The sequence below is a fragment of the Mus musculus genome, chromosome 4 (assembly GCF_000001635.26).
Source record: "Mus musculus strain C57BL/6J chromosome 4, GRCm38.p6 C57BL/6J".
Classification (NCBI taxonomy): Eukaryota; Metazoa; Chordata; class Mammalia; order Rodentia; family Muridae; genus Mus; species Mus musculus.
In genome coordinates, this window is record NC_000070.6 from 101956441 (window position 1) to 101981508 (window position 25068).

A 25068-nucleotide genomic window follows, 5' to 3' on the forward strand; every position below is an offset into this window, starting at 1 on the left:
ATAAGTTCTTAATTTAATAAGTTCAGTTTTTTTTCCAAGGCCTAATGAGTAACCGTTGCTCTGTTCCTTATTTTTTTGAGTAAACCCTGCCTCCTGTAGTACAATATGGCCTTGGACTAGTCTGTAGCTGAAGCTGGCCTTGAACTCGTGAACCTACTGCCTCTATCTAATAAAGCTGGGCTTACACAGCTGTGCAGCAGCACACACTGGTTAATTTTTTAATCACCAGTGTTTCGTATCAGTTTTTTTATGACTGAACATTTCTTTTGCAAGAATATTTGTACGTAATAGGTGATCTCTGGAATCTAGCAATACTGCTGAGTGAGAAATCATGCTTGCCCCAAGCCCAACCATATGGGCTTTATCCCCAGGGTCTCCATGGTGGAAGAAGAGAGACTCTGTACAACCCCTCCTGACCTTCCCTTTGCTTTTTAAAGTTTTATAGTTACTCTAAGATCACTTAGCTGCCAGGTGGGTCTGATCAAGTTGACCAAGCTCTCTAGCTATTAAAAATTCAGTTTTTGTTTGAAGTGTCTCAGCCCTAGAGCTGGCTTACCTGGAACTCTCAATTAGACCTGGCTCACCGTGATGTCATACCCTAAGTGTATCCCCCTCTTGCCTCAGCCTCCTGAGTAGCTTGGATCAGGGGAATCAGGAATGGGCCCTTGTCTTTCTCCCTAGTCTGGGTTCACTCTGTCCTGAGTTCAATGAGGAGTCACTGGGTAGAGACTCAATTCAATGAGGTGGCAACTTGTGGTTGGCCAGTTTGGCTGCAAAGGGAAGGTGTGAAGGAAGGGTGCATAAAAGGCTCAGGAAGTCAGAGAAGACCATAGGAATCTTGGAGTCACCTCCTCGCCCTACTGATCTAGGAGACCTGCAACCAATGTCTGTGTCTGTTAAGTCCCTCATCTGCATCTGGCAGGACTTCCAATCCAAATCCTACAGCCTAGCCTCTCCCGACTGGAGACATTGCAGCACAGGTGACACAAGGAATCTCATTTCTCTCTGCTCTGACAAGACTGTACAGTGCTTTTGTCTCCCTGAATCTCTTTGCCTTCTTATCAAATTTCTTATTGTTTGTCAATTCATGTTTTGTTTTGTTTTGCTTCTTTCCTCAAATAGAGTTTTGCTCTGTTGTCAACTCTGACCTGGCACTTGCCATTTAGCACAAGATGGCTGAAATTTCCAGTCCTGCTTCTGTCTCTGGAATGCTGGAATTATAAGTATGTGTCACCAAGCCCCACCTCAGTCTACTGATTTCTGGTATTTCTGGCTAAACTAACCCTCTATTCTGTGTCTCTCCCTCCCTCTCCCTCCTCCTCCTCCTCCTTCTTCTTCCTCTCTCTCTCCCTCCCTCCCCCTCTCGTTGTCTCCCCCTCCCAGTCTCCCCCTCCCCTCCCCTCTCCCTCTCTCCCCTTCCATCTCTCTCTTGCTTCCTCTTGCTGTCAATTTAGTTTAGTTTAATATTTTGTATGTTTAAAGAAAATGGTTTTAAGGATTTAGAAGTTTCACCTGTATATTTTGGCTGAATTTGTGTAACTGCATGCACATGTGCCTGCTACATAAGGCATTCAAAAGAAATATGGATTCCCTGGGACAGGAGATGTTGTTGTTTTTGGTCACATTGTGGTTGTTGGGAACTACACTTAGGTCCACTGCAAGAACCATCTCCACAGCTCTCATTTCTGGATTATTTGTTGGTTGGTTTTTCTGTTTTGAAGCAGGGTGTCTAGTAGCCCAAGGTCACCTAGCATCTATGTGTAGCTGAGGTGAACTTGAAGCAGAGTTCCTTCCTCCTGCCTCTACTGCCTGATGGATAGAATCTTAGGTGTGAGGCCAGGGGGCCTCTTTGTATAGTTCTAGGCATTTACACCCAGGGTATCCCTCATGCTAGCTGCATCTCAGCATCTGCCCTTAGAAGTTTCAATTCTAGTCAGGCATGGTGGTGCATGCCTTTAATCCCAGCACTTGGGTGGCAGAGGCAGACAGATTTCTGAGTTTGAGTTCAGCCTGGTCTACAAAGTAAGTTCCAGGACAGCCAGGAATATACAGACAGAGAAACCCTGTGTCAGAATACAAAAAAAAAAAAAAAAAAAAAAAAAAAAAAAAAAAAAAAAAAAAAAAAAAAAAAGGAGAAGTTTCAAGTCTCATAAGATGCAAAATATAAGTGGATTTATTAAGAGAAAATGAGAACGACTTCTGAATGGGAAGAGTTCAAAGGGATTCTAATTAAACTTGAAATGGCCTATGCAAGACTACAGGATGGAGGAATCTTTGCCTTGTCTTGCCTTGTCACAATATGATATTGGGGACTCCCTTATTGGTACTGGCAGATGCACTCAGTGCTCTAAATGGATGAGTCCCCTCTTATGCCCTTGATATAAACTAACATTTCCTTTACCCTGGGAATGAAGAACAATCCTGAGAACAATGGGAAAACAGGCCACTGCTCATCTCACCCACTCTGGCAACTGAGGCAGGTGGGTCACAAGTTAGGCCAGCTAGGACCCTGAACAATAGATCTTGATAAGATCTTCTGAAGGTCCTAAGTTCAAATCCCAGGAATCACATATTAACTCACAAACACCCACAATGAGATCTGACACCATCCCTGGTATTCACTATAAACTCTTGAATTGTGGGATTGCTTATTTTCTTTACATTATTTGTTTCTTTTTTTTTTTTTTTCCAGGATGTGGTCTCACATGGTGGTTGTGGAATATCTGTAATTCGTGTAGCCAAGGATGACCTCTAAGTCTCATTATTGCTCCTGCCTCCATGACAGGGTGTGTTCTAGTGTGTATCCAGGTTGATCAGATCTGCGTGCAGAGTATGAATTGAGTGCAGAGTATCCAAGAACTCATCCAAAAGGTCACTGCGAAACACCTGAGTTTTCTCCTTTTCTTTAGTCTTTGATTTCTTAAGTCTGGGTTACTCTGTGCAGCTTTGGCTGTCTTCAAAATTTCAGTAGAACAGGCTGGCTTAGAACTAAGAGATCTGTCCCCCATCTCCAATGCTGGCGTTAGTGGTCATTACACTTTCCTATTTCTTTCTGTCTATGACTGTACTGGTTCTGCCTTTGATGGAGTCGTTGGCAGAATGAGAGCAGAGCTGGGACTTCAAGTGGTATTGATTGGTGCTCTAAACAAGGTAGGTATGTGGTTATCTTTTTCTGGTTACCTGTAGCATGAATCATTATGGAATTGAAAGACATGGCTCACTCTACGACTTCAAAGCAAGCAAAGAGCCTTTGGGTGAGAAGAAACCTGCCCAAGATCCAAATCCACCCTTTAGGGTGGTTTTCCCTTTGTTTTTTTTATCTTTACCTTTGAGCCCAGGCCGGTCTGGTAATTGTTATGTAGCTAATGATGACACTGAACACCTGCTTCTCCTTACTCCACCTCTGGGGCTGGAATATAGGCTTTCTGCATCGTACTTAGCATGGTGGTGGTGGTGGGATATTGAAGGGTTGGAGATGGGAGTCATGGTCTTTAGCTTTTACTGTTTGAGCCACAGCTCTCATTCTATTTTTGTTTGGTTTCCTTTTCAGAGATAGAATGATACAGTTTCAGCTTGTAATTCAGACTTTACTTCAACTCATACAATCAAGGGTGGTTTTAGTCCGATCAAATGAGAATTAAATGTTCCATCCATGCTGATATGAGAGTAGCTGAGGGGTGTGTATCAAGAAAAGACACAGGCATCAATTCCTTTAATTTATGCCTTTGAGTCTTCCTCTTTTGAGGTTTTCTCCAACCATGATAAGATTTTCTCTTATTGCTCCACATCAATTAGTGTAGGAATAACAGGATTTCCCCAAGATATACATAATATGTAGTCCTCCTTATCACATGAAAAGTAAATCTATGCCTTTTCAGTGTTATAGGACCTCAAAAGAAGGAAGACACAAATTATTGATACCCGTGTTTGTTCTCTTGACACCCATCCCCATCCCCCCACCCCTGCAGCTACTCTCATATCAGCAATGACACACACTTCTCATCTGGTTGGATTAAAGGTTGGGGGACTGCATCTTATAAACACTAGCCAATTATATATCTGTTCAGTAAAATCAATGGTACTAAGGACCAAATATGGGCTTGATCCCCAGGGTCTCCATGGTGGAAGAAGGATGAATCCACAATTGAATTTGTTCACTAAGACTAATGTAGAATGTAACAGTGTCTCTGACCTTAATACAACTGAGTCTGATGGAAGTATCATTCAGGCTCTAAAACTCAGCACATAGACAGTATCATCCTGCAAAATTATAATAAAGACCTAACCCATCAAATTCCAAAAGTCTCTAAACTACTAACCTTGCTTTTCTTCTCTGAAGTTTCATGGCTTGTTAATTCACTCAAGGTTCTTGTTTACTAAAGTTTGCCAACCCAAACGTTATTTTTGTGCTTCAAAGTTTCAATGACAAAGGCTTGCTGCCACTGGGAACCCAAAAACCCACTATAGTTTCCAATAGGCTAATAAAGATATTCTGTTGGCTTAGAGCCATGGACAAGGAGTCTCCTCTTGTGTGTTCCTCAAAATAAGATGGAGCTTACAGAGTTCAAAATAAGCCCAGAAACCAGATATGGTGACAGAGGCCTTTAATCCCAGCACTGGGAACCAGTGGCGGATGGATCCCTGAGTTCCAGGTCAGGGTGGTCTACAGAGTCCAGAACAGCTAGAGCTACACAGAGAAACCCGGTTTCACTCACACACAAAACCCAGGAAACACAGATACACAGACAGGGGCACTTGGGCACTCGGGCACACACACACACCCTGCCACAAAACCACCCTTGATTGTATCAATTGAAGTCTGAGTTAGAAATGAAATCTGTATCTCTGAAAACAGAACCTAACACAATAAAGATGACAGCTGTAGCTCAAAACCTCATCCAGTGGGCTGAAGACCATGATTCCTGTATCCAGCCCTTCAATACTCCACCACCATCACCACACTAGGCATGGAGCAGAAATCTTGTATTCCTGCATCGAAGGTGGAATAGGGAGAAGCTGGTGTTCAGGGTCATCATTAGCTACATAACAGTTACCAGGCCAGCCTGGGGCTCAAGGGTAAAGACAAGAAAACAAAGGGAAAACCATCTATCTTAAAGGGTGGATTTGGATCTTGGGAAGGTTGCTTCCACCCTCAGGCTCTTTGCTTGCTTTGCAGTCCTAGGGAGTGTGTAGCCCTGGCTGTCTTGGAACTCACTCTGTAGACCAGGCTGGCCTCGAGCTCAGAAATCCACCTGCCTCTGCCACCCAAGTGCTGAGATTAAAGGTATGCGACACCACTGCCTGGCTGAGCCATGTCTTTCAACTCCATAATGATTCATGCTACAGGTAGCCAGGAACAGAGAACCATATACACACCCTGTGTAGGTTACCATAGCAATACCACTTGGAGTCCCAGCTGTGCTCTCATCCTGCCAAGGATTCCATCAAAGGCAGAGCCAGTACAGTAAAGGACAGAAAGAAATAGGAAGGTGTGGCAGCCACACCATCAATCCCAGAATAGAAGGTGGGACACAGTTCTCTGAGTTTAAGGGTAGCTTGTAATACAGAAATTTCAAGGAAGGCTGTGGCAAAACATTTTCACTTCTTAAAAAAAAAATCAAAGACTAAAGAAAAGAAGAAAACTCTGGTGTTTTACAGAGGAACATATGGATGAATTCTAATGTAGTCTGCTCTTATAGTTCATGCTCTACGTACAGATCTGATCAACCTGGTTACACACTAGAACACACCCTGTCATGGAGGCAGGAGCAATAATAAGACTTAGAAGTTATCTTTGGCTACATAAGTTCCAGACAGGTCTGAGCCACAATGTGAGACCACATCTAGAAAAATGAAAATAACTATGTAAAGACAAGCAATCCCACAATTCAGAGTTTATTGTGGCTACCGTGGATGATGGATCTGGGACTTGAAATCTAATCTTATTTCACACTTTCTCAAGAGAAGTTTTTGTTGTTTGTTTTTTAAAGGGTTTCTATTTGTAGCCCTCAAAGTTAGAATCCTGCCTGCCTGTCCTTCCCAAATCTCGGAATTAAAGTTTTGTCCCACCACCAAATGAAAATTTTATTCATCACTTCCCAACAATGAGTTTAACTTATTATTGTTGTTGTTGGATTTTTTTTTGTTTTTCATGACAGGGTTTCTCTGTGTTGCCCTGGTTGTCCTGGAACTCACTCTGTAGACCAGGCTGGCCTCAAACTCAGAAATCCACCTGCCTCTGCCTCCCAAGTGCTGGGATTAAAGGCCTGTGCCACCAGTGCCTGACGAGTTTAACTTATTCTAATTGCTTCTGTACAGTTTTGGGTTTAATTTTGATTGAGAACAGGTCTTTCTTCATTGCTAACCTTAGTTTTATATTCCAACTCTAAGAAATCCTCCTGCCTCAACCTTCATCCCGGTAGCATTGTTGTTGTGAGGCAATGGACATGGCTGAATTTTATTTGTATGTGCCCCTCATGACTCAGAGTGTTCCTAACAATAGACATGCACTCAAAATCGGCTCAAAGAAAAGCCTCAAATGACTTTGCCTTAGTTGAATTTCTTGTTGCAAAGAAACACTATGGCCAAAAGTAAGCAGGGGACAAAAGGCTTTATTTGGGATATACTTCCTCATCATAGTACATTAATGAAGGAAAGCAGGACAGGAAATCCAAATGGTCTCAAATTGGCTGCAGGAGCTGATGCAGAGCACACCGAGCAATGCCGCTTGCTGGCTTTTTCCCTCATGGCTTACTCAGTCTGCTTTCTTAATAGAAAAGGATCACAAGCACAGGAGTGGCCCAACCCAAGATGAGATTGGTCCTCCCCATCCATCATTAACAATATGCCTTAGACACAACTGGCGGTTGTCATGTAGAAGATTACAAATTGATCCATTACTTTCTCCTTGTACTAAGGTCAAATCTAAGTGGATTAAGGAACTCCACATAAAACCAGTGACACTGAAACTTATAGAGGAGAAAGTAGGGAAAAGCCTCGAAGATATGGGTACAGGGGAAAAATTCCTGAATAGAACAGCAGTGGCTTGTGCTGTAAGATCAAGAATCAATAAATGGGACCTCATAAAATTGCAAAGCTTCTCCAAAGCAAAAGACACCGTCAATAAGACAAAAAGGCCACCAACAGATTGGGAAAGGATCTTTACCTATCCCAAATCGGATAGGGGACTAATATCCAATATATATAAAGAACTCAAGAAGGTGGACTCCATAAAATCAAATAACCCCATTAAAAAATGGGGCTCAGAGCTGAACAAAGAATTCTCACCTGAGGAATACCGAATGGCAGAAAAACACCTGAAAAAATGTTCAACATCCTTAATCATCAGGGAAATGCAAATCAAAACAACCCTGAGATTCCACTTCACTCCAGTCAGAATGTCTAAGATCAAAAACTCAGGTGACAGCAGATGCTGGCGAGGATGTGGAGAAAGAGGAACACTCCTCCATTGTTGGTGAGATTGCAGGCTTGTACAACCACTCTGGAAATCAGTCTGGCGGTTCCTCAGAAAATTGGACATAGTACTACCGGAGGATCCCGCAATACCTCTCCTGGGCATATATCCAGAAGATGTCCCAACCGGTAAGAAGGACACATGCTCCATTATGTTCATAGCAGCCTTATTTATAATAGCCAGAAGCTGGAAAGAACCCAGATGCCCCTCAACAGAGGAATGGATACAGAAAATGTGGTACATTTACACAATGGAATACTACTCAGCTATTAAAAAAATGAATTTATGAAATTCCTAGGCAAATGGATGGACCTGGAGGGCATCATCCTGAGTGAGGTAACCCAATCACAAAGGAACTCGCACAATATGTACTCACTGATAAGTGGATATTAGCCCAGAAACTTAGGATACCCAAGATATAAGATACAACTTGCCAAATGCATGAAATTCAAGAAGAATGAAGACCAAAGCGTGGACACTTTACCCTTTCTTAGAAATGGGAACAAAACACACATGGAAGGAGTTACAGAGACAAAATTTGGAGCTGTGACGAAAGGATGGACCATCTAGTGATTGCCATATGCAGGGATCCATCCCATAATCAGCTTCCAAATGCTGACACCATTGCATACACTAGCAAGATTTTGCTGAAAGGACCCAGATATAGCCCTCTCTTGTGAGACTATGCCAGGGCCTAGCAAACACAGAAGTGGATGCTCACAGTCAGCTATTGGATGGGTCACACGGCCCCCAATGGAGGAGCTAGAGAAATTACCCAAGGAGCTAAAGGTAACTGCAACCCTATAGGTGGAACAACAATATGAACTAACCTGTACCCCGGAGCTCTTGTCTCTAGCTGCATATGTATCAAAAGATGGCCTAGTCGGCCATCACTGCAAAGAGAGGCCCATTGGACTTGCAAACTTTATATGCCCCAGTACAGGGGAATGCCAGGGCCAAAAAGTGGGAGTGGGTGGGTAGGGGATTGGGGGGGTGGGTATGGGGGACCTTTGGGATAGCATTGAAAATGTAAACGAGGAAAATACCTAATTAAAAAAAAAACAAAAAAAAAAAGGAAAAAAAAAAGAATATGCCTTAGAGGTAGATCTCATGGAGACATTTTCTCAACTGAGCCTTTCTTCTGACAACCGTAGTTTGAAACAAGTTGACAAAAACTAACCCATATGGGGCTGGTGAGATGGCTCAGTGGGTAAGAGCACCCGACTGCTCTTCCGAAGGTTCAGAGTTCAAATCCCAGCAACCACATGGTGGCTCACAACCATTTGTAATGAGATTAGACTCCCTCTTCTGGTGTGACTGGTGTGTCTGAAGACAGCTACAGTGTACTTACATATAATAAGTAAATAAATCTAAAAAAAAAACAACCCATATACCTTAAGACAAATGCCCTTTTTAAAATAAAAATAATTATTTATTTTATGTATCTGAATACACTGTATATATCTTCAGATATACCAGAATAGGGTATCAGTCCCCATTACAGATGGTTGTGAGCCACCATGTGCTTGCTGGGAATTGAACTCAGGACGACTGGAAGAGCAGTCAGTGTTCTTAACCACTGAGCCATCTCTCCAGCCCCACAAATGCCTTTTCATAATTGTGATTTTTTTTTCTGGAATAAAGAGCCAAGCTGACTGCTCTGTGATCTGTTGTGTCATCTCTTAGGTAGGTTGAGTCAGGAAGATGGCTTGCATCCATTAACCTTATGTATGGTTTTTGGAGATAGATCTGAATTAGGAGAGAACTTTCCTAGAATCACAAAGCCTGGGCTAGCTCTTCTGCACCCCATGACCTTGATGTGGTGGGTCATGCCTGTTATGCAAGAATTCAAAGGTTTGAGGCCAGAGGATTGGAAGTTCAAGGTCATCATTGGCTCTATAACAAGGTGGAACCTGCCTGGGCTACATACTTGTTGCTCAAAGAAATTTAAACTGCGTTTAGGAGGGAGATGAGCCCTAGTTGTTTGTCAGAAGGCAGTTTCAAAGACCATTCCAGCATGCCAAATAGAGAAATGTAATCATGCCTGAGAGCCAAGTCAGACTTGGTCCCACACACCTTTTATCTCAGCACCTAGCAGACAGACAGACCCAGGGATATCTCTGATTTTGAAGCAGTTTGGTCTATATAAAGAATTCCAAGGCAGGCAGAGCTATATAATAAAACCCCATTTAAAAATAAAAGAATGGGATATGATCCAGCATGATGACTTACACTTATTACAACAAGAGACAGAAACAGTGTTGTCATACCTTTGAGCCTAGCCTAGACACACATACAACAACATCAAGAAGAAAAAGAAACAAACAGTCAAGGAAGGTTGTGCACCATTTAATTTCAGTCATCCAGAGGCAGAAGCTGGGAAGAGCCAGATGCCCCTCAACAGAGGAATGAATACAGAAAACATGGTGTGCAGGGAATAGAGTGGAGCAGAAACCAAAGGAAAGGCCATCAAGACACTGGCCCACCTTGGGATCCATTCCACTTGCAGACAGCAAACCCAGACACTATTGCTGATGCCAAGAAGCACTTGCTGACAGGAGCCTGGCATGGCTGCCCCCTGAGAGGCTCTACCAGAGCCCGACCAATATAGATGTGGATGCTCACAGCCAAGCCTCAGACTGAGCATGGGGACCCCAATGGAGGAGTTAGGGGAAGGACTGAAGGAGTTTGCAACCCCATAGGAAGAACAACAATATCAACCAACCAGAGTCCCCAGAGCTCCTAGGGACTAAACCATCAATGATAGTGTACAAATGGAGGGACCCATGACTCTAGCTGCTTTTGTAGCAGAGGATTGCCTTATCTGGCATCAATGGGAGGGGAAGTCCTTTGTCCTGTGGAGACTTTATGCCCCAACATAGGGGAATGCTATAATAGTGAAGTGGGAGTAGGTAGGTAGATGGGGGAAGCTCCCTCATAGAAGCAGGGGAAGGGGACATGGAACAGAGGGTTTGCAGAAGGGAAAATGGGAAGGAGGATAACATTTGAAGTGTAAATAAAGTAATCAATAAAAAACAAAACAAAAAAACCCAGCCAGGTATGGTGGCGCACATCTTTAATCCCAGCACTTGGGAGCCAGAGGCAGACGAATTTCTGAGTTCAAGGCCAGCCTGGTCTACAGAGTGAGTTCCAAGACAGCCAAGGCTATACCTATACAGAGAAACCCTGTCTCGAAAAACCAAAAAAAAAAAAAAAAACCAAACCAAACCAAACCAAACCAAACCAAAAAAATACCCAAGAGACAGAAACACTGTTGTCATGTCTGAGTCAAGCCTTGGCAGACATACAAAACCATCAAGAAGAAAAGCACATAGTCAGTCATGGCTGTGCTCTGCTTTCCTTTCAATGCGCCACAGGCAGAAGCTGAGGGAGGTCGTCTACATAGTGAGATCTAAGCCAGCCCACGGCACAACATGATTATTTTGAGGCTAGAGAGATGCCTAAAGGGTTAAGAGAGTAGAGACTGCTTTTTCAGAGCCCCCATGCCAGGTGGCTTAAAACCACCTGAATGTAACGACAGATCCCATGCTACCCCAAGGGTTCCTGCATCTTGTCCTGTCTCAACTTTTTCTTTTTTGGTACTAACTTATAAGAAGCGAAGGGCATTATATCTAATCTCTGCCTGACCCACCGAAAGAAGTGCTCATGGTCCTGTTTGAGAATGGGGTACAGGAAGACATAGTCAGCATGAACACTTATTGGTTGCACCATCTCTGTTGTGTGATCTTCCTCCTCTTTCTCCTCTGATTGTGTTGGTGGAACTCGGAGAAGATCCCGTGTTGGAGTCCATATTTCCAGGAAGTCACAGTTGACATCCACCAAATTGAGCTCTTTCAGTCTACACCTCCTGTGGGTCAAACAGGAAGGAGATTACAGTGAATAATTAAATATGCAATGTATAATCTGCCTTGATCCCATGCCTCAATCTCTCCCCATTACATTTTTTGAATGACAACTACAGCTTTGCCTTCCATACGACTCAAATTCACTTACTTAGGCCGAACCTTCTGGCTACTCAGCCAATCCACTGCATCCAACACAGCCTGGAAGGTATCAACATGGTAATAATCCATCAGGGGGCCAATATAGAGGTTTGGGTAGGGCCAATTTGCTACCATGTGCTTCACAAGTTTTACGTGTCTTTTAATGAAGGCATTCTTGAACAGTAGGGGGAAGAAGACTTTGGGCAGGTCCTTCAGAGCAGAGACAGCCGTGTCTTCATTACTCGCCAGCCCCTGGATCGCCAGCTGTTGGAGTGTGGGGAGATCCTGGAAGCCCATCCTTAGGGATTCCGGTAGAGGGGTCCTGTGGGAGCATCCAGAAAAAATATCCTCTCAGAACAAAGCGTAGGGGGGTGGTGAGATGGCTCAGCAGGTAAGAGCACTGACTGCTCTTCCAAAAGTCCTGAGTACAAATCCCAGGAACCACATGATGGCTCACAACCATCCGTAATCGGATCTGATGCCCTCTTCTGGCTCTTCCGATGACAGCTGTAGTGTACTTATGTATAATAATAAATAAATCTTTAGGCCAGAGGGATCAGGGACTGAGCAAGCTGAGTTGGCCAGAGCAAGTAGGGTTAACCGGAGCAAACAGAGGTCCTAAAATTCAATTCCCAACAACCACATGAAGGCTCACAACCATTTGTACAGCTATTGTGTACTCATATACATTAAGTAAATAAATAAATCTTAAAAAACAAAACAAAGCTGAGAATGGCTTTCCCTTTCCCTTTGCAGAAGGCAGCTCGGGATCAGGGTTATTGTCTAAATAGTAAAACTTGATTTTCCCATTTGACTTCGTCTCTCCTAGTCTCAGTGCCACGAGTCTCATAAGACAGCATGGTAGACTGTGAACCTCCATGTGACGTGTGCCTTACCATTATTCTGCTTATCACAAACCCTGCTGCTGTGAATGCTATTCCACTGAGTGGCTACTCTGGAGACAGTGCAGCCTCATCGTTTTAGACAGGGTTTCTCTGTATAGCCCTGGCTGTCCTGGAACTCACTCTGTAGACCAGGCTGACCTCGAACTCAGAAATCCACCTGCTTCTGCCTCCCAAGTGCTGGGACTAACGGCGTGCGCCACCACCGCCCGGCTAGCCTCATCGTTTTAGGGTGAGCCTTTTCTCCACAAAGACTCTCAAAGGAACATGAGAGGCTCCCTGAGAAAGTTTTCTACATTCTGTCTTCTATCCATGGGGCTTGGCTTGTAGCAAATGATGAAATGGGTAAGGTTAGTTACTTTTGCTGTCAGAACCTTTAGAACGAGGTCTAAATACCCAGAGTCCTAGTCCAGAGCATGAAGGAATGAAGCAGCACAATTGCCAAAGTGATGTAACCCTGGGACAAGGACAGTGCCCAGCACAAGCACAGCAAAGGAACTGAAGGTAAGAAAAGCTTTGAAACAGCAAGGGTGAAAGCTGAGCTCCTGTACTGGGAACACAGGCTGAGATCTGTCCTCAAGAGGACCTGCCACTGAGCATCCTGTAGGGGATAGTGGGTAGAAAACACACTAGTGTTAACTCTTACTGTACCTCATTCCCATTTGGTTTTCTTTGTATGCTGTATATTTTACTGTTGGTTGAGATAGGGTCTCACTATGAGGGGTTTTTCTGGATTGACACTTTCTTGTAGACCAGGCTGGTCTTCAAATAGTAGAAATCTGCCGACTTCTCCCCAACAGTGATGGAATTAATGGCAAGTACTTCCATACCACAGTTCCATCTTTTGAGACATAACTTATCCCTGTGCATTCCAGTCTAGCCAGGAGCAGGAGAGCTTCATGACTCACCTCACTCAGCCCACCAAGTCTGAGCTGTCACCCACTTTGTAGTTTTGATTTTAACTTCTTTCAGGATCTTATCAAGATCTGCTGTTGAGGGTCCTAGCTGGCCTAACTTGTGACCCACCTGCCTCAGTTGCCAGAGTGGGTGAGATGAGCAGTGGCCTCTTTTCCCATTGTTCTCAGGATTGTTCTTCAGTCCTAGGCTAAAGGAAATGTTAATTTATATCAAGGGCAGAAGAGAGGACTCATCCATTTAGAGCACTGAGTTTATCTGCCAGTACATTCAAGAGAGTCCCCCAATACCATATTGTGACAAAGCAAGACAAGGCAAGGATTCCTCCATCTTATAGTCTTGCACAGGCCACTTCAGGTTTAACTAGAATCCTTTTGAGCTCTTCCTATTGAGAAGTTTGTCTCATTTTCTAATAATCCATGATCATTCAGCCACTTATGAGAAAGGAAACTTGTAGCACTATACAAAGAGGCCCTCTTTCCTCATACCCAAGATTCCAGCCATGTGACAGTAAAGGCAGTAGGAAGGATCTCTGCCTTAAGTTCACGTTAGCTACACATAGATGCTAGGTGAGCCTGGGATACTAGACACCCTGCTTCGAAACAAAAAATCCATCGACAAACAAAGAATACAGAAATGTGAGCTGTAAGGCTGGAGAGATGGCTCAGCCATTAAGAGCACTGACTGCTCTTCCCAAGTTCGTGAGTTGAATTCCCAACAACCATGTGGTGGCTCACAACCATCTGTAATGGGATCAGATGCCCTCTTCTGGTTTTTCTGAAGATAGCAACAGTGTAGTCATACATAAAATAAATAAATACATCTTTAAAAAATTAATAAATAGGAGCTGGAGAGAATGTTCTGGCAGTAGACAGAAAGTTTCATTCCCAAGATCCACCTGGTACAGAAACCAAGCACATCTCCAGTGCCAGGGGATCCATATTTCTTCTGATCTCCTAGTACAGCAGGCACATGTGCTTACAGTTACACAAACGTAGGCAAAACACTCAAACAGCTGAAATGTCTACAAACCTTAAGAGTAGAGTGATTAGCTTATCCAGAAATACCAAAATTTGTACTGTGGGGCTTGGAGACACATTTTTTTAACTTCACTTTTCCAGAGACAGAAGCAGGAGGTCTGTTCATTTCAACCTCCTTGAGCTAAATCAGCAGTGCCAGGCCAGAAACAACAACAGAGCAAAACTCTAACTCAAAACAAAACAAAACAACAAGCCCATGAAATGACAAACAAAACAGATTTTCGATAAAAGCAAAGCAACACTTGGAGCAAAGGTCACTCTACAATCTTCTCATCAGAGGAGGGACTAATGAGAAATCTTGTATATTCAGTGATATAATGTCCCCGTGGAGAGTGACTGGGCTGCAGGAGATGAACTGGATGCCCTGCCTGATGCAGGTGAGGGACTTACCAGACATAAACACAGATGACAGGTCTCCTAGCAGGGTGAGGAGGTGACTCCAAGATTCCCAGTGTCTCCTCTGACTCCCTGAACTTTTTATCCACCCTTCCTCCCTTCACAAATTCCCATTACAGCCAAACCTGCCTATCACTGCTACCACCTCACTAAATTGGTAGTGTCTCCACCCACTTAATCCTCATTGGCCTCAGGACAGAATGAACAGAGAGTACAGAGAAAGACAAGGGCCCATTCACGATTCTCTGAACCCAGCTACTCAGGAGGTTGAGGCAGAAGGGTTGATATATTCAGGGCCTGTGTACAGCGAGCTCATAACCAGACTTGGCACTCAAGATGATTTGTGTGAGTTTTAAGGTGAGCTGGGTCTAGACTGTCAATTCCAAGCAAGCCAGCTCTAGAGCTGAGACACTTAAGACAACAACTAAATTCTTAATAGCTAGAGAGCTAGGTCAACTTGATCACACTCACCTGCAGAAAATAGGTCTTAGATTTACTATAAAACTTAAAGAAGGGAAGGCCATGAGTGGTCACACCCATAACCTTAATCCTATCAATCAGGAGACAAAAAAAAAAAAAAAAAAAAAAAAAAAGAGTGGATGTTTTTTGAACTTGAGACCTTCTTTCTTTATAGAGTGAGCTCTAGACCAGCCAGAGCTGAAGATTGAGACCTTGTGTCAAAAACACAAAACAAAGACGGGCGTGGTGGCGCACACCTTTAAGCCCAGCACTCGGGAGGCAGATGCAAGTGGATTTCTGAGTTCAAGGCCAGCCTGGTCTACAAAGTGAGTTTCAGGACAGCCATGGCTATACAGAGAAATCCTGTCTCGATATAAAAACCAAAACAAACAAACATACACAAAACAAAACAAAGCAACAGGAAAAAAGATGAATAAACAGCAGGACGTGGTAATTTACTTTTAATCTCAGCACTGAAAAGGCAGAGCAGGAAGATCTCTGGGAGGTAGAAGTCACACTGCCTGTCTACAGAGTGAGTTCCATGACTGTCAGGGCTATGTAATGCAAAGACTCTTTGTCAAAGCATTAAAGAAAGAAAGCAGTCTTTTTAATGTCCTTCCCTTCTTTTATTAATTAACTAATTCACTCTTTCATTGATTCATTCTTGTTTTATTGAGACAGATTCTTCTGGATATCCCTGGCTGTCCTGGAAACATTTTGTATTTCTTTCCTGGTCCTCCTCCTTATTTGAGACATTATCTTTCTCTGTATGCCTGGAACTCAGTATGTAGACCAGGGTGTCCTTGATTCCACAGAGATCCACCCTCTTATGGCCCCAAGTGCTGAGATTAAAGACAAGCACCAAGCAGGGTGTGGTGGCGCACGCCTTTAGCCCCAGCACTTGGGAGGCAGAGATAAGTGGATTTCTGAGTTCGTGGTCAGCCTGGTCTACAGAGTGAGTTCCAGGACAGCCAGGGCTACACAGAAAAACCGTCTCGCAAAACCAAACCAAACCAAACCAAAACAAAACAACCCCCCCAAAACAAAACAAAACAAAACAAAACAAAATAAAGACAAGCACCACCACACCCAGCAGGAAAGACTTTCTTTATTTAGAGTATCTCACAAATCCAACATGCCTTCATGATAAAGCCCCAAAGGAGGGAAAATACTTCCAACACAATAAGATCTGGAGAGATGGCTCAGCAGTTATGAGCACTGACTGCTCTTCCATAGGTCCTGAGTTTAATTCCCCGCACCCACATGGTGGCTCACAACCATCTGTAATGGGATCTGATGCACGTTTCTGATGTGTCTGAAGGTAGGTACAGTGTACAATAAAAATCTTTTTAAAAAACCCAACAACTGTATATGAGAAACCTATAGCCAACACCATCTTAAATGGGGAGAAACGTGAAGCAATCCCAGTGAAGTCACAGATGAGGCAGAGATGTCCACTATTCCCACTCCTTTACAAAATTGTGCTTGATGTTCTAGTGAAAGGCCAAACCTACTCCATCTTGGGACCAGCTTCCATCTTAAAAAGAGAAAAGAAGGCATGAGAACCTTACCTGGTGCAGAACGCAAGTTATACCAACATTCCAGGAAGAACCCTAAGATTTTTTTCCTTGGCCAGAGTTACTTCCTAGCTACTTCCTAGCAAAAGTTAATGAAAGATTAGTTTTGCTGATTCAAATGTACTTTCAGACCATTTGTGATTGTATATCATCTTGTTTCAGAGCACCCACATGTTGGATTACAGTCATTCTATTAGATGATAGAACAGACACTGGACACCCTGTCCCTCACCCCTTCACTTGCTCCTGTTTTCCTGTAAAACCTTGTCCTGCTGAGAGTTCAGGGCTGCTCTGCCTTTCCTTCCTGTCCTGCTTGCTGTGTCAGGGTTGGGTTAGAAAAGAACCCAAGCCCAAGTTTGTAATAAAGAGACTGTAATGTGATTACATTGGAAAAGGCTCCTTGGTGGTCTTTTGTAGTTCACAAACACTTGCTGACACAACACTAGCTGGATCAATAAGGGAAGAGAAGGAAATTATAGGGAACCAAATTAAAGAGAAGAAGAAGAAGAAGAAGAAGAAGAAGGAGGAGGAGGAGGAGGAGGAGGAGGAGGAGGAGGAGGAGGAGGAGAAGGAGAAGAAGAAGAAGAAGAAGAAGAAGAAGAAGAAGAAGAAGAAGAAGAAGAAGAAGAAGAAGAAGAAGAAGAAGAAGAAGAAGAAGAAGTTGTTAAACTGCTGGGTGTGGTGGCATACACCTTTAATCCCAGCACTTGGGAGGCAGAGGTAGGCAAATTTCTGAGTTTGAAGCCAGCCTGGTCTACAGAGTGAGTTCCAGGACAGCCAGGGCTACACAGACAAACCCTGTCTCAAAAAAACAAAAAAACAAACAAACAAAAAAAAGAAATCAGGAAAATATACAGAATTTAATTTTTGGAGTAAAAAAGCATCCAGGAAGATCAAACCACAAGGAAAATTTAGGTTAGCACAAAAACTAATATTCCTGATATTGTTCCACAGACAAATTTAGACATAGCAGCATTACATTAAATTCTGTATATTTTCCTGATTTCATATATCTTACAAAGTGTGATTGTCTTAATGAGGTATGTCATGCCCCCTACTTCAAATCTTTCTATATGAGAATTTTAAGTTCACAGGAATATGGTGGGCAATATTTTTTTCTTTTTTTCCCCATTTTTTATTAGGTATTTAGCTCATTTACATTTCCAATGCTATACCAAAAGTCCCCCATACCCACCCACCCTTCACTCCCCTACCCACCCACTCCCCCTTTTTGGCCCTGGCATTCCCCTGTACTGGGGCATATAAAGTTTGCAAGTCCAAATGGCCTCTCTTTCAAGTGATGGCCTATTAGGCCATCTTTTGATACATATGCAGCTAGAAACAAGAGCTCCAGGGTTCTGGTTAGTTCATATTGTTGTTCCACCTATAGGGTTGCAGTTCCCTTTAGTTCCTTGGGTAATTTCTCTAGCTCCTCCATTGGGGACCCTGTGATCCATCGAATAGCTGACTGTGAGCATCCACTTCTGTGTTTGCTAGGCCCCAGCATAGTCTCACAAGAGAGGGCTATATCTGGGTCCTTTCAGCAAAATCTTGCTAGTGTATGCAAAGGTGTCAGCATTTGGAAGCTGATCATGGGATGGATCCCTGCATATGGTAATCACTAGATGGTCCACCCTTTTGTCACAGCTCCAAATTTTGTCTCTGTAACTCCTTCTATGGGTGTTTTGTTTCCTATTCTAAGAAGGGGTGTATTAGTCAGGGTTCTCTAGAGTCACAGAACGTATGGATAGTCTCTAGATAATAAAGGAATTTATTGATGACTTACAGTCGGCAGCTCAATTCCCAACAATTGTTCAGTCGCAGCTGTGAATGGAAGTCCAAGGATCTAGCAGTTACTCAGTCTCACGCAGCAAGCAGGCAAAGGAGCAAGAGCAAGAGCTAGACTCCCTTCTTCCAATGTCCTTATATTGTCTCCAGCAGAAGGTGTAGCCCAGATTAAAGGTGTGTTCCACCACACCTTTAATCCCAGATGAAAGGCGTAGCCCAGATTAAATGTGTGTTCCTTAAACTCGGAGATTCAATCTTCTGGAATTCATAGCCACTGTGGCTCAAGATCTTCAAACCAAGATCCAGATAAGGATCTCCAAGCCTCCAGATAAGGGTCACTGGTGAGCCTTCCAATTCCGGATTGTAATTCATTCCAAATATTGTCAAGTTGACAACCAGGAATAGCCACTACAATCCACCCCTTGTCAACTTGACACAAATAATATCTCATGTTCACATAAAACAATAACAAGGTTGTAAATACGCCTAACATGATATAACTATCCCTCGTACAATCGCAAACGCATTAGTAAATTTACAATGGGCATTCATATTACTTTATAATCCTCGTTTCTGCAACTGGTTACGTGGCCTTAATTGGTATTTATAACTACCTTCCTCTACTACCCATTCTGTATTTCCTTCACCTTCAGCCAGCACCTCAGCAGGTCTTGGCTCCTTTCCTGGAGGATTGACCCATACCTTCATTCCTGATGGGTCTGTGTCCTTTGTCATCCTGCTTGGATTAGGCTGTTGTAGTTTCCCATTGACTTTAATCACAGGACATGGTAGTACTAAGAGACGCCCTAAGGGATCTCCTACACTCCAGACATAATCTTGCTTACCACCATTGTGAAGAGGTAATCCAATTTCCCCATGGTAATCTGGATCTATCACCCCTCCTAACACTGTTATTCCTTTTTTAGCCTGTTGGTTTAAGGGCATTAGAAGCCCAAAATGACCAGGGGGAAGTCTGAGCTTCCAGTTCAATGGAATGTTTGTTGTAGCTCCTGGTAGGAGCACTCCCCTCTCTGGAGCCAAAACTTCTAGGCCAGCAGAACCTAGAGTTATGGGGACAGGAAGCAAAAATTTTCCTAGAGGGTCACTAGGAGTGATAGTAAGTGGAACTATTCTGTTTTCCACCCCTTGATTCCTGGACCCATGAATCCTGGCTATGGGTGAAACTGTACCATATATCGAGCGCTGATTCAAAGCATATACTGCCTTCTGAAGAACTCTACCCCAGCCTTCCAAGCTGTTACCACCTAATTGGCGCTGTAACTGCGTCTTCAAAAGGCCATTCCATCTTTCTATCAGCCCAGCTGCTTCAGGATGATGGGGAATGTGGTAAGACCAGTGTATTCCATGATCGTGGGCCCACTGTCGTACTTCTCTGGCTGTGAAATGAGTTCCTTGGTCAGAAGCAATACTGTGTGGAATACCATGACGATAGATGAGGCATTCTGTCAGTCCGTGAATGGTGGTTTTAGCAGAGGCATTACGTGCAGGAAAGGCAAATCCATAACCAGAATAAGTATCTACTCCAGTAAGAACAAAACGCTGTCCTTTCCACGAAGGAAGTGGTCCAATGTAGTCAACCTGCCACCAGGTTGCTGGCTGGTCACCTCGAGGAATGGTGCCATATCTGGGGCTCAGTGTTGGTTTCTGCTGTTGGCAGATCTGGCAATCAGCAGCAGCAGTAGCCAGGTCAGCTTTGGTGAGTGGAAGCCCGTGTTGCTGAGCCCAAGCATAACCTCCATCTCGACCACCATGACCACTTTGTTCATGTGCCCATTGAGCAATGACAGGGATGGCTGGGGAGAGAGGCTGACTGTCCACAGAACGGGTCATCTTATCCACTTGATTATTGAACTCCTCCTCGGCTGAAGTCACCTTTTGGTGAGCATTTACATGGGACACAAATATCTTCACATCCTTTGCCCATTTGGAGAGATCTATCCACATACTTCTTCCCCAGATGTCTTTCTCACCAATTTTCCAATTGTGATCTTTCCAAGTCCCTGACCATCCAGCCAATCCATTGGCTACAGCCCATGAGTCAGTGAATAATCGTACATCTGGCCACTTCTTCTTACAAACAAACTGTAATACCATGTGTACTGCCCGAAGTTCTGCCCACTGTGAAGATTTCCCTTCACCTGTGTCTTTCAAGGTTGTCCCAGAAAGGGGTTGTAATGCTGCAGCTGTCCACTTCTGGGTGGTGCCTGCATAACGTGCAGAGCCATCAGTAAACCAGGCTCTAGTCTTCTCCTCTTCGGTCAGTTGATCATAGGGAACACCCCATGAGGCTATAGGTGCATGCTTGGCAGCAGATGGCATTGTAACAGGAGTAGAAACCATAGGCATTTGAGCAACTTCTTCATGTAACTTGCTTGTGCCTTCAGGACCTGCTCTGGCCCGATCACGTATATACCACTTCCATTTGATAATAGACTGCTGCTGTGCGCGTCCCACTTTATGACTTGCAGGGTCTGATAGTACCCAGCTCATGATGGGTAATTCAGGTCGCATAGTGACTTGGTGTCCTATTGTCAGACGTTCAGTTTCCACTAAGGCCCAATAGCAGGCCAAGAGCTGTTTTTCAAAGGGAGAATAGTTGTCTGCAGATGATGGTAGAGCTTTGCTCCAAAATCCCAAAGGCCTTTTCTGTGATTCACCTACAGGGGCCTGCCAGAGGCTCCAAACAGCATCTCTATCAGCCACAGACACCTCAAGTACCATCGGGTCTGCTGGGTCATATGGTCCAAGTGGTAGAGCAGCCTGCACAGCAGCCTGGACCTGTTGAAGGGCCTTCTCCTGTTCCAGGCCCCACACAAAGCTAGCAGCTTTCCGAGTCACTTGGTAAATAGGCCTAAGTAACACACCCAAGTGAGGGATGTGTTGTCTCCAGAATCCAAATAGACCCACTAAACGTTGTGCTTCTTTCTTGGTTGTAGGAGGGGCCAGGTGCAATAACTTATCTTTCACCTTAGAAGGAATATCTCTGCATGCCCCACACCACTGGACTCCTAAGAATTTCACTGAGGTAGATGGTCCTTGAATTTTGGTTGGATTTATTTCCCATCCTCTGGTACGCATATGTGTTACCAATGAGTCCAAAGTGGTTGCTACTTCCTGCTCACTTGGTCCAATCAGCATAATGTCATCAATATAGTGCACCAATGTGATATTTTGTGGAAGATCCAAACGATCAAGATCCCTTCTAACTAAATTATGACACAGGGCAGGAGAGTTAATATATCCTTGAGGCAAAACTGTGAAGGTATACTGTTGGCCTTGCCAACTGAAAGCAAATTGCTTCTGGTGGTCCTTATGGACAGGTACTGAGAAGAAGGCATTTGCCAGATCAATAGCCGCATACCAGGTGCCAGGAGATGTGTTAATTTGCTCAAGTAACGAAACTACATCTGGTACAGCAGCTGCAATTGGAGTTACCACCTGATTTAGTTTTCGATAATCAACTGTCATTCTCCATGATCCATCTGTTTTCTGCACTGGCCAGATAGGAGAGTTAAACGGAGATGTGGTGGGAACCACCACCCCTGCATCTTTCAAGTCCTTGATAGTGGCAGTAATTTCTGCAATGCCTCCAGGAATACGATACTGTTTTTGATTCACTATTTTCTTTGGCAAAGGCAACTCTAAAGGCTTCCATTTGGCCTTTCCAACCATAATAGCCCTCACTCTACAGTTCAGGGAACCAATATGAGAATTCTGCCAATTTCTGAGTATATCTATCCCAATTATACATTCTGGAACTGGGGAAATCACCACAGGATGTGTCCGGGGACCTACTGGACCTACTGTGAGTCGGACATCAGTCAAAACTCCATTAATCACCTGCCCTCCATAAGCCCCTACTTTAACTGGAGGGCCACAATGTTTCTTGGGATCCCCTGGGATCAGTGTCAACTCAGAACCAGTATCCAGCAGACCCCGAAAAGTCTGATTATTTCCTTTTCCCCAGTGTACAGTTACCCTTGTAAAAGGCCGTAGGTCCCTCTGGGGAAGAACTGGAGAAAGGGTAACAGCAAAACCTTTGAGTGTCTTATCAAGATCCTTCCTCAGCGGAACCTGGCCACCCCTTCATTCAAGGGGTTCTGGATCTGCAAACTGTCTCAAGTCTGGAAATTGATTCACTGGCCGAGATTGCTGTTTACCACGATCTAATGTAGCCTTTCTTTCATTTGGCTGTTTTCCACGATCTAATGTAGCCTTTCTTTCATTTGTTTGAGAATTTTTCTGCTTATACAGATCAAACAGATATGCAGTAGGCTTCCTATGTATTTCATTCCTGGAAACACCATGATTGGTTAGCCAGTACCAAAGGTCCAACCGAGTCATGCCATTATAAATTTCACCTCTCCTGTGCTGACCATTACTGGGTATGTTATTATAAACATTCTTTTGTCTACGCTGTCCATTATAATAACTAGAATCACCTTGTCTCGGGCGATTCAATGCTGCCACCTGGCCCTTGTTACCTCGGAATCCAACTAAACCCAGTGAATTTAATTCATCTAATTGAGCAGAAGCATCTCCAATGCTAAGATCTGGCACAAGGAAAAGGGAAAGAACAAAACCCTTCAAATGTGCTGGTGCCCCTCTCACCAATTTGCGTCTTATAGAGCTGGTGAAAGGCATATCTTCTGGACCTTCCCATTGTGGACAATTATGCTTTACACAATATATCCACTCTAGCATTGCAATTTCCCTAAGTCTTAAAATCCCTTCATCAACACTAAGCCATGGAATATCAGGCATCTCCAAGTCATTTCCAGTAGGCCATCTTTTGATAAACACCTCAGCCAACCATTCAAACAAACTTTTGACACCTTTTTTAACTATGCGAGCTTCCGTATTAAACCTAGAATCTCTACTCAGAGGACCCATGTCAATAAACTCAGCCTGCTCTAGTTTTATGTTCCTTCCACCCTTATCCCACACCCTTAAAATCCATTCCCACACATATTCACCAGGTTTCTGCTTGAATGAATTAGCAAACTCATTAAGCTCCTTAGTAGTGTAGCGAATTTCCTCATGGACTACACTTTCTACCTCCCCTCTAGGAGCCTGTTTTGCTTTGAGTCTGGTTACAGGTCTAGAAGAAACTATTGGTGGGCCGTAAGCAGACTCTGCAAAATTAATTTCCTCATGTGGGGAAGGCATTATTTCAAGAGGTGGGGCTGAGGGTACTACTTCCTCAGGTGGGGCAAACCCTTGAGAATCTGAGGATTCAAAATTCTCAGCTTCAACATGGTCTTCCCACACATCCCCGTCCCATGTTGTAGGATCCCATTCTTTGCCAATTAGAGCCCTTACTTTAACTGTCGACACACTCTGAGGCTGAGACTTGAATTTTCTCTGTAGTTCAGCCAACCTTACAATGAGAGTTTCTGTTTGATTTTCTGCAACTTGAGCTCTATTGCTACAAGAGAGAAGATTCTCCTCAAGGACACACTTAGCAACTTTTAGATCGTTTACTTGTGTCTGGAGCCTTTCGATTTTATCACACAACTCCTTCCTTTCATTCATCATTTTTTCCACAGATACTAAGAGCAGCCAGCCAGTAAAATCATTTTTCGATTTTTTCCCCATCTTGTAGAAAGCTTTGTGCACTGAATCACCCAATTCATTAAGAAAATCAAGGGCATTAGCTTCTTTAAGTTCGGAATATAGTTTCAACCATGGGTCTTCAAAATTCTCTGAGCTCCCAGGAGGGAGAGAATCTGGAGAGGTTTCAATATTTGAAAGTGCTGGTGGATCAACAAGCCAATTCCAGTATTTTAAAAGATTCATCCTTGTACTTCTGTTACTCTAGAACCACTCCTGGTACCAACTTCTGTATTAGTCAGGGTTCTCTAGAGTCACAGAACGTATGGATAGTCTCTAGATAATAAAGGAATTTATTGATGACTTACAGTCGGCAGCTCAATTCCCAACAATTGTTCAGTCGCAGCTGTGAATGGAAGTCCAAGGATCTAGCAGTTACTCAGTCTCACGCAGCAAGCAGGCAAAGGAGCAAGAGCAAGAGCTAGACTCCCTTCTTCCAATGTCCTTATATTGTCTCCAGCAGAAGGTGTAGCCCAGATTAAAGGTGTGTTCCACCACACCTTTAATCCCAGATGAAAGGCGTAGCCCAGATTAAATGTGTGTTCCTTAAACTCGGAGATTCAATCTTCTGGAATTCATAGCCACTGTGGCTCAAGATCTTCAAACCAAGATCCAGATAAGGATCTCCAAGCCTCCAGATAAGGGTCACTGGTGAGCCTTCCAATTCCGGATTGTAATTCATTCCAAATATTGTCAAGTTGACAACCAGGAATAGCCACTACAAGGGGCAAAGTGTCCACACTTTGGTCTTCGTTCTCTTGAGTTTAATGTGTTTAGCAAATTGTATCTTATATCTTGGGTATCCTAAGTTTCTGGGCTAATATCCACTTATCATTGAGTACATATTGTGCGAGTTCCTTTGTGATTGGGTTACCTCAC

At 43.6% G+C, this 25068-nt stretch overlaps 1 protein-coding gene across 1 annotated transcript; it reads right to left on the minus strand.

Annotated features, from left to right (window-relative positions):
• Window positions 1–9806: 9806 nt before the first annotated feature.
• Window positions 9807–18665, minus strand: Gm12790 (predicted gene 12790). Its single transcript, NM_001377350.1, has 4 exons — window positions 18554–18665; window positions 13289–13485; window positions 11489–11800; window positions 9807–11342 (listed from the first exon to the last, which is right to left on the minus strand). Exons 3-4 carry the CDS (start codon window positions 11773–11775, stop codon window positions 11024–11026), a joined length of 606 nt encoding a protein of 201 aa, NP_001364279.1. The 5' UTR covers window positions 11776–11800; window positions 13289–13485; window positions 18554–18665; the 3' UTR covers window positions 9807–11023.
• Window positions 18666–25068: the final 6403 nt, after the last annotated feature.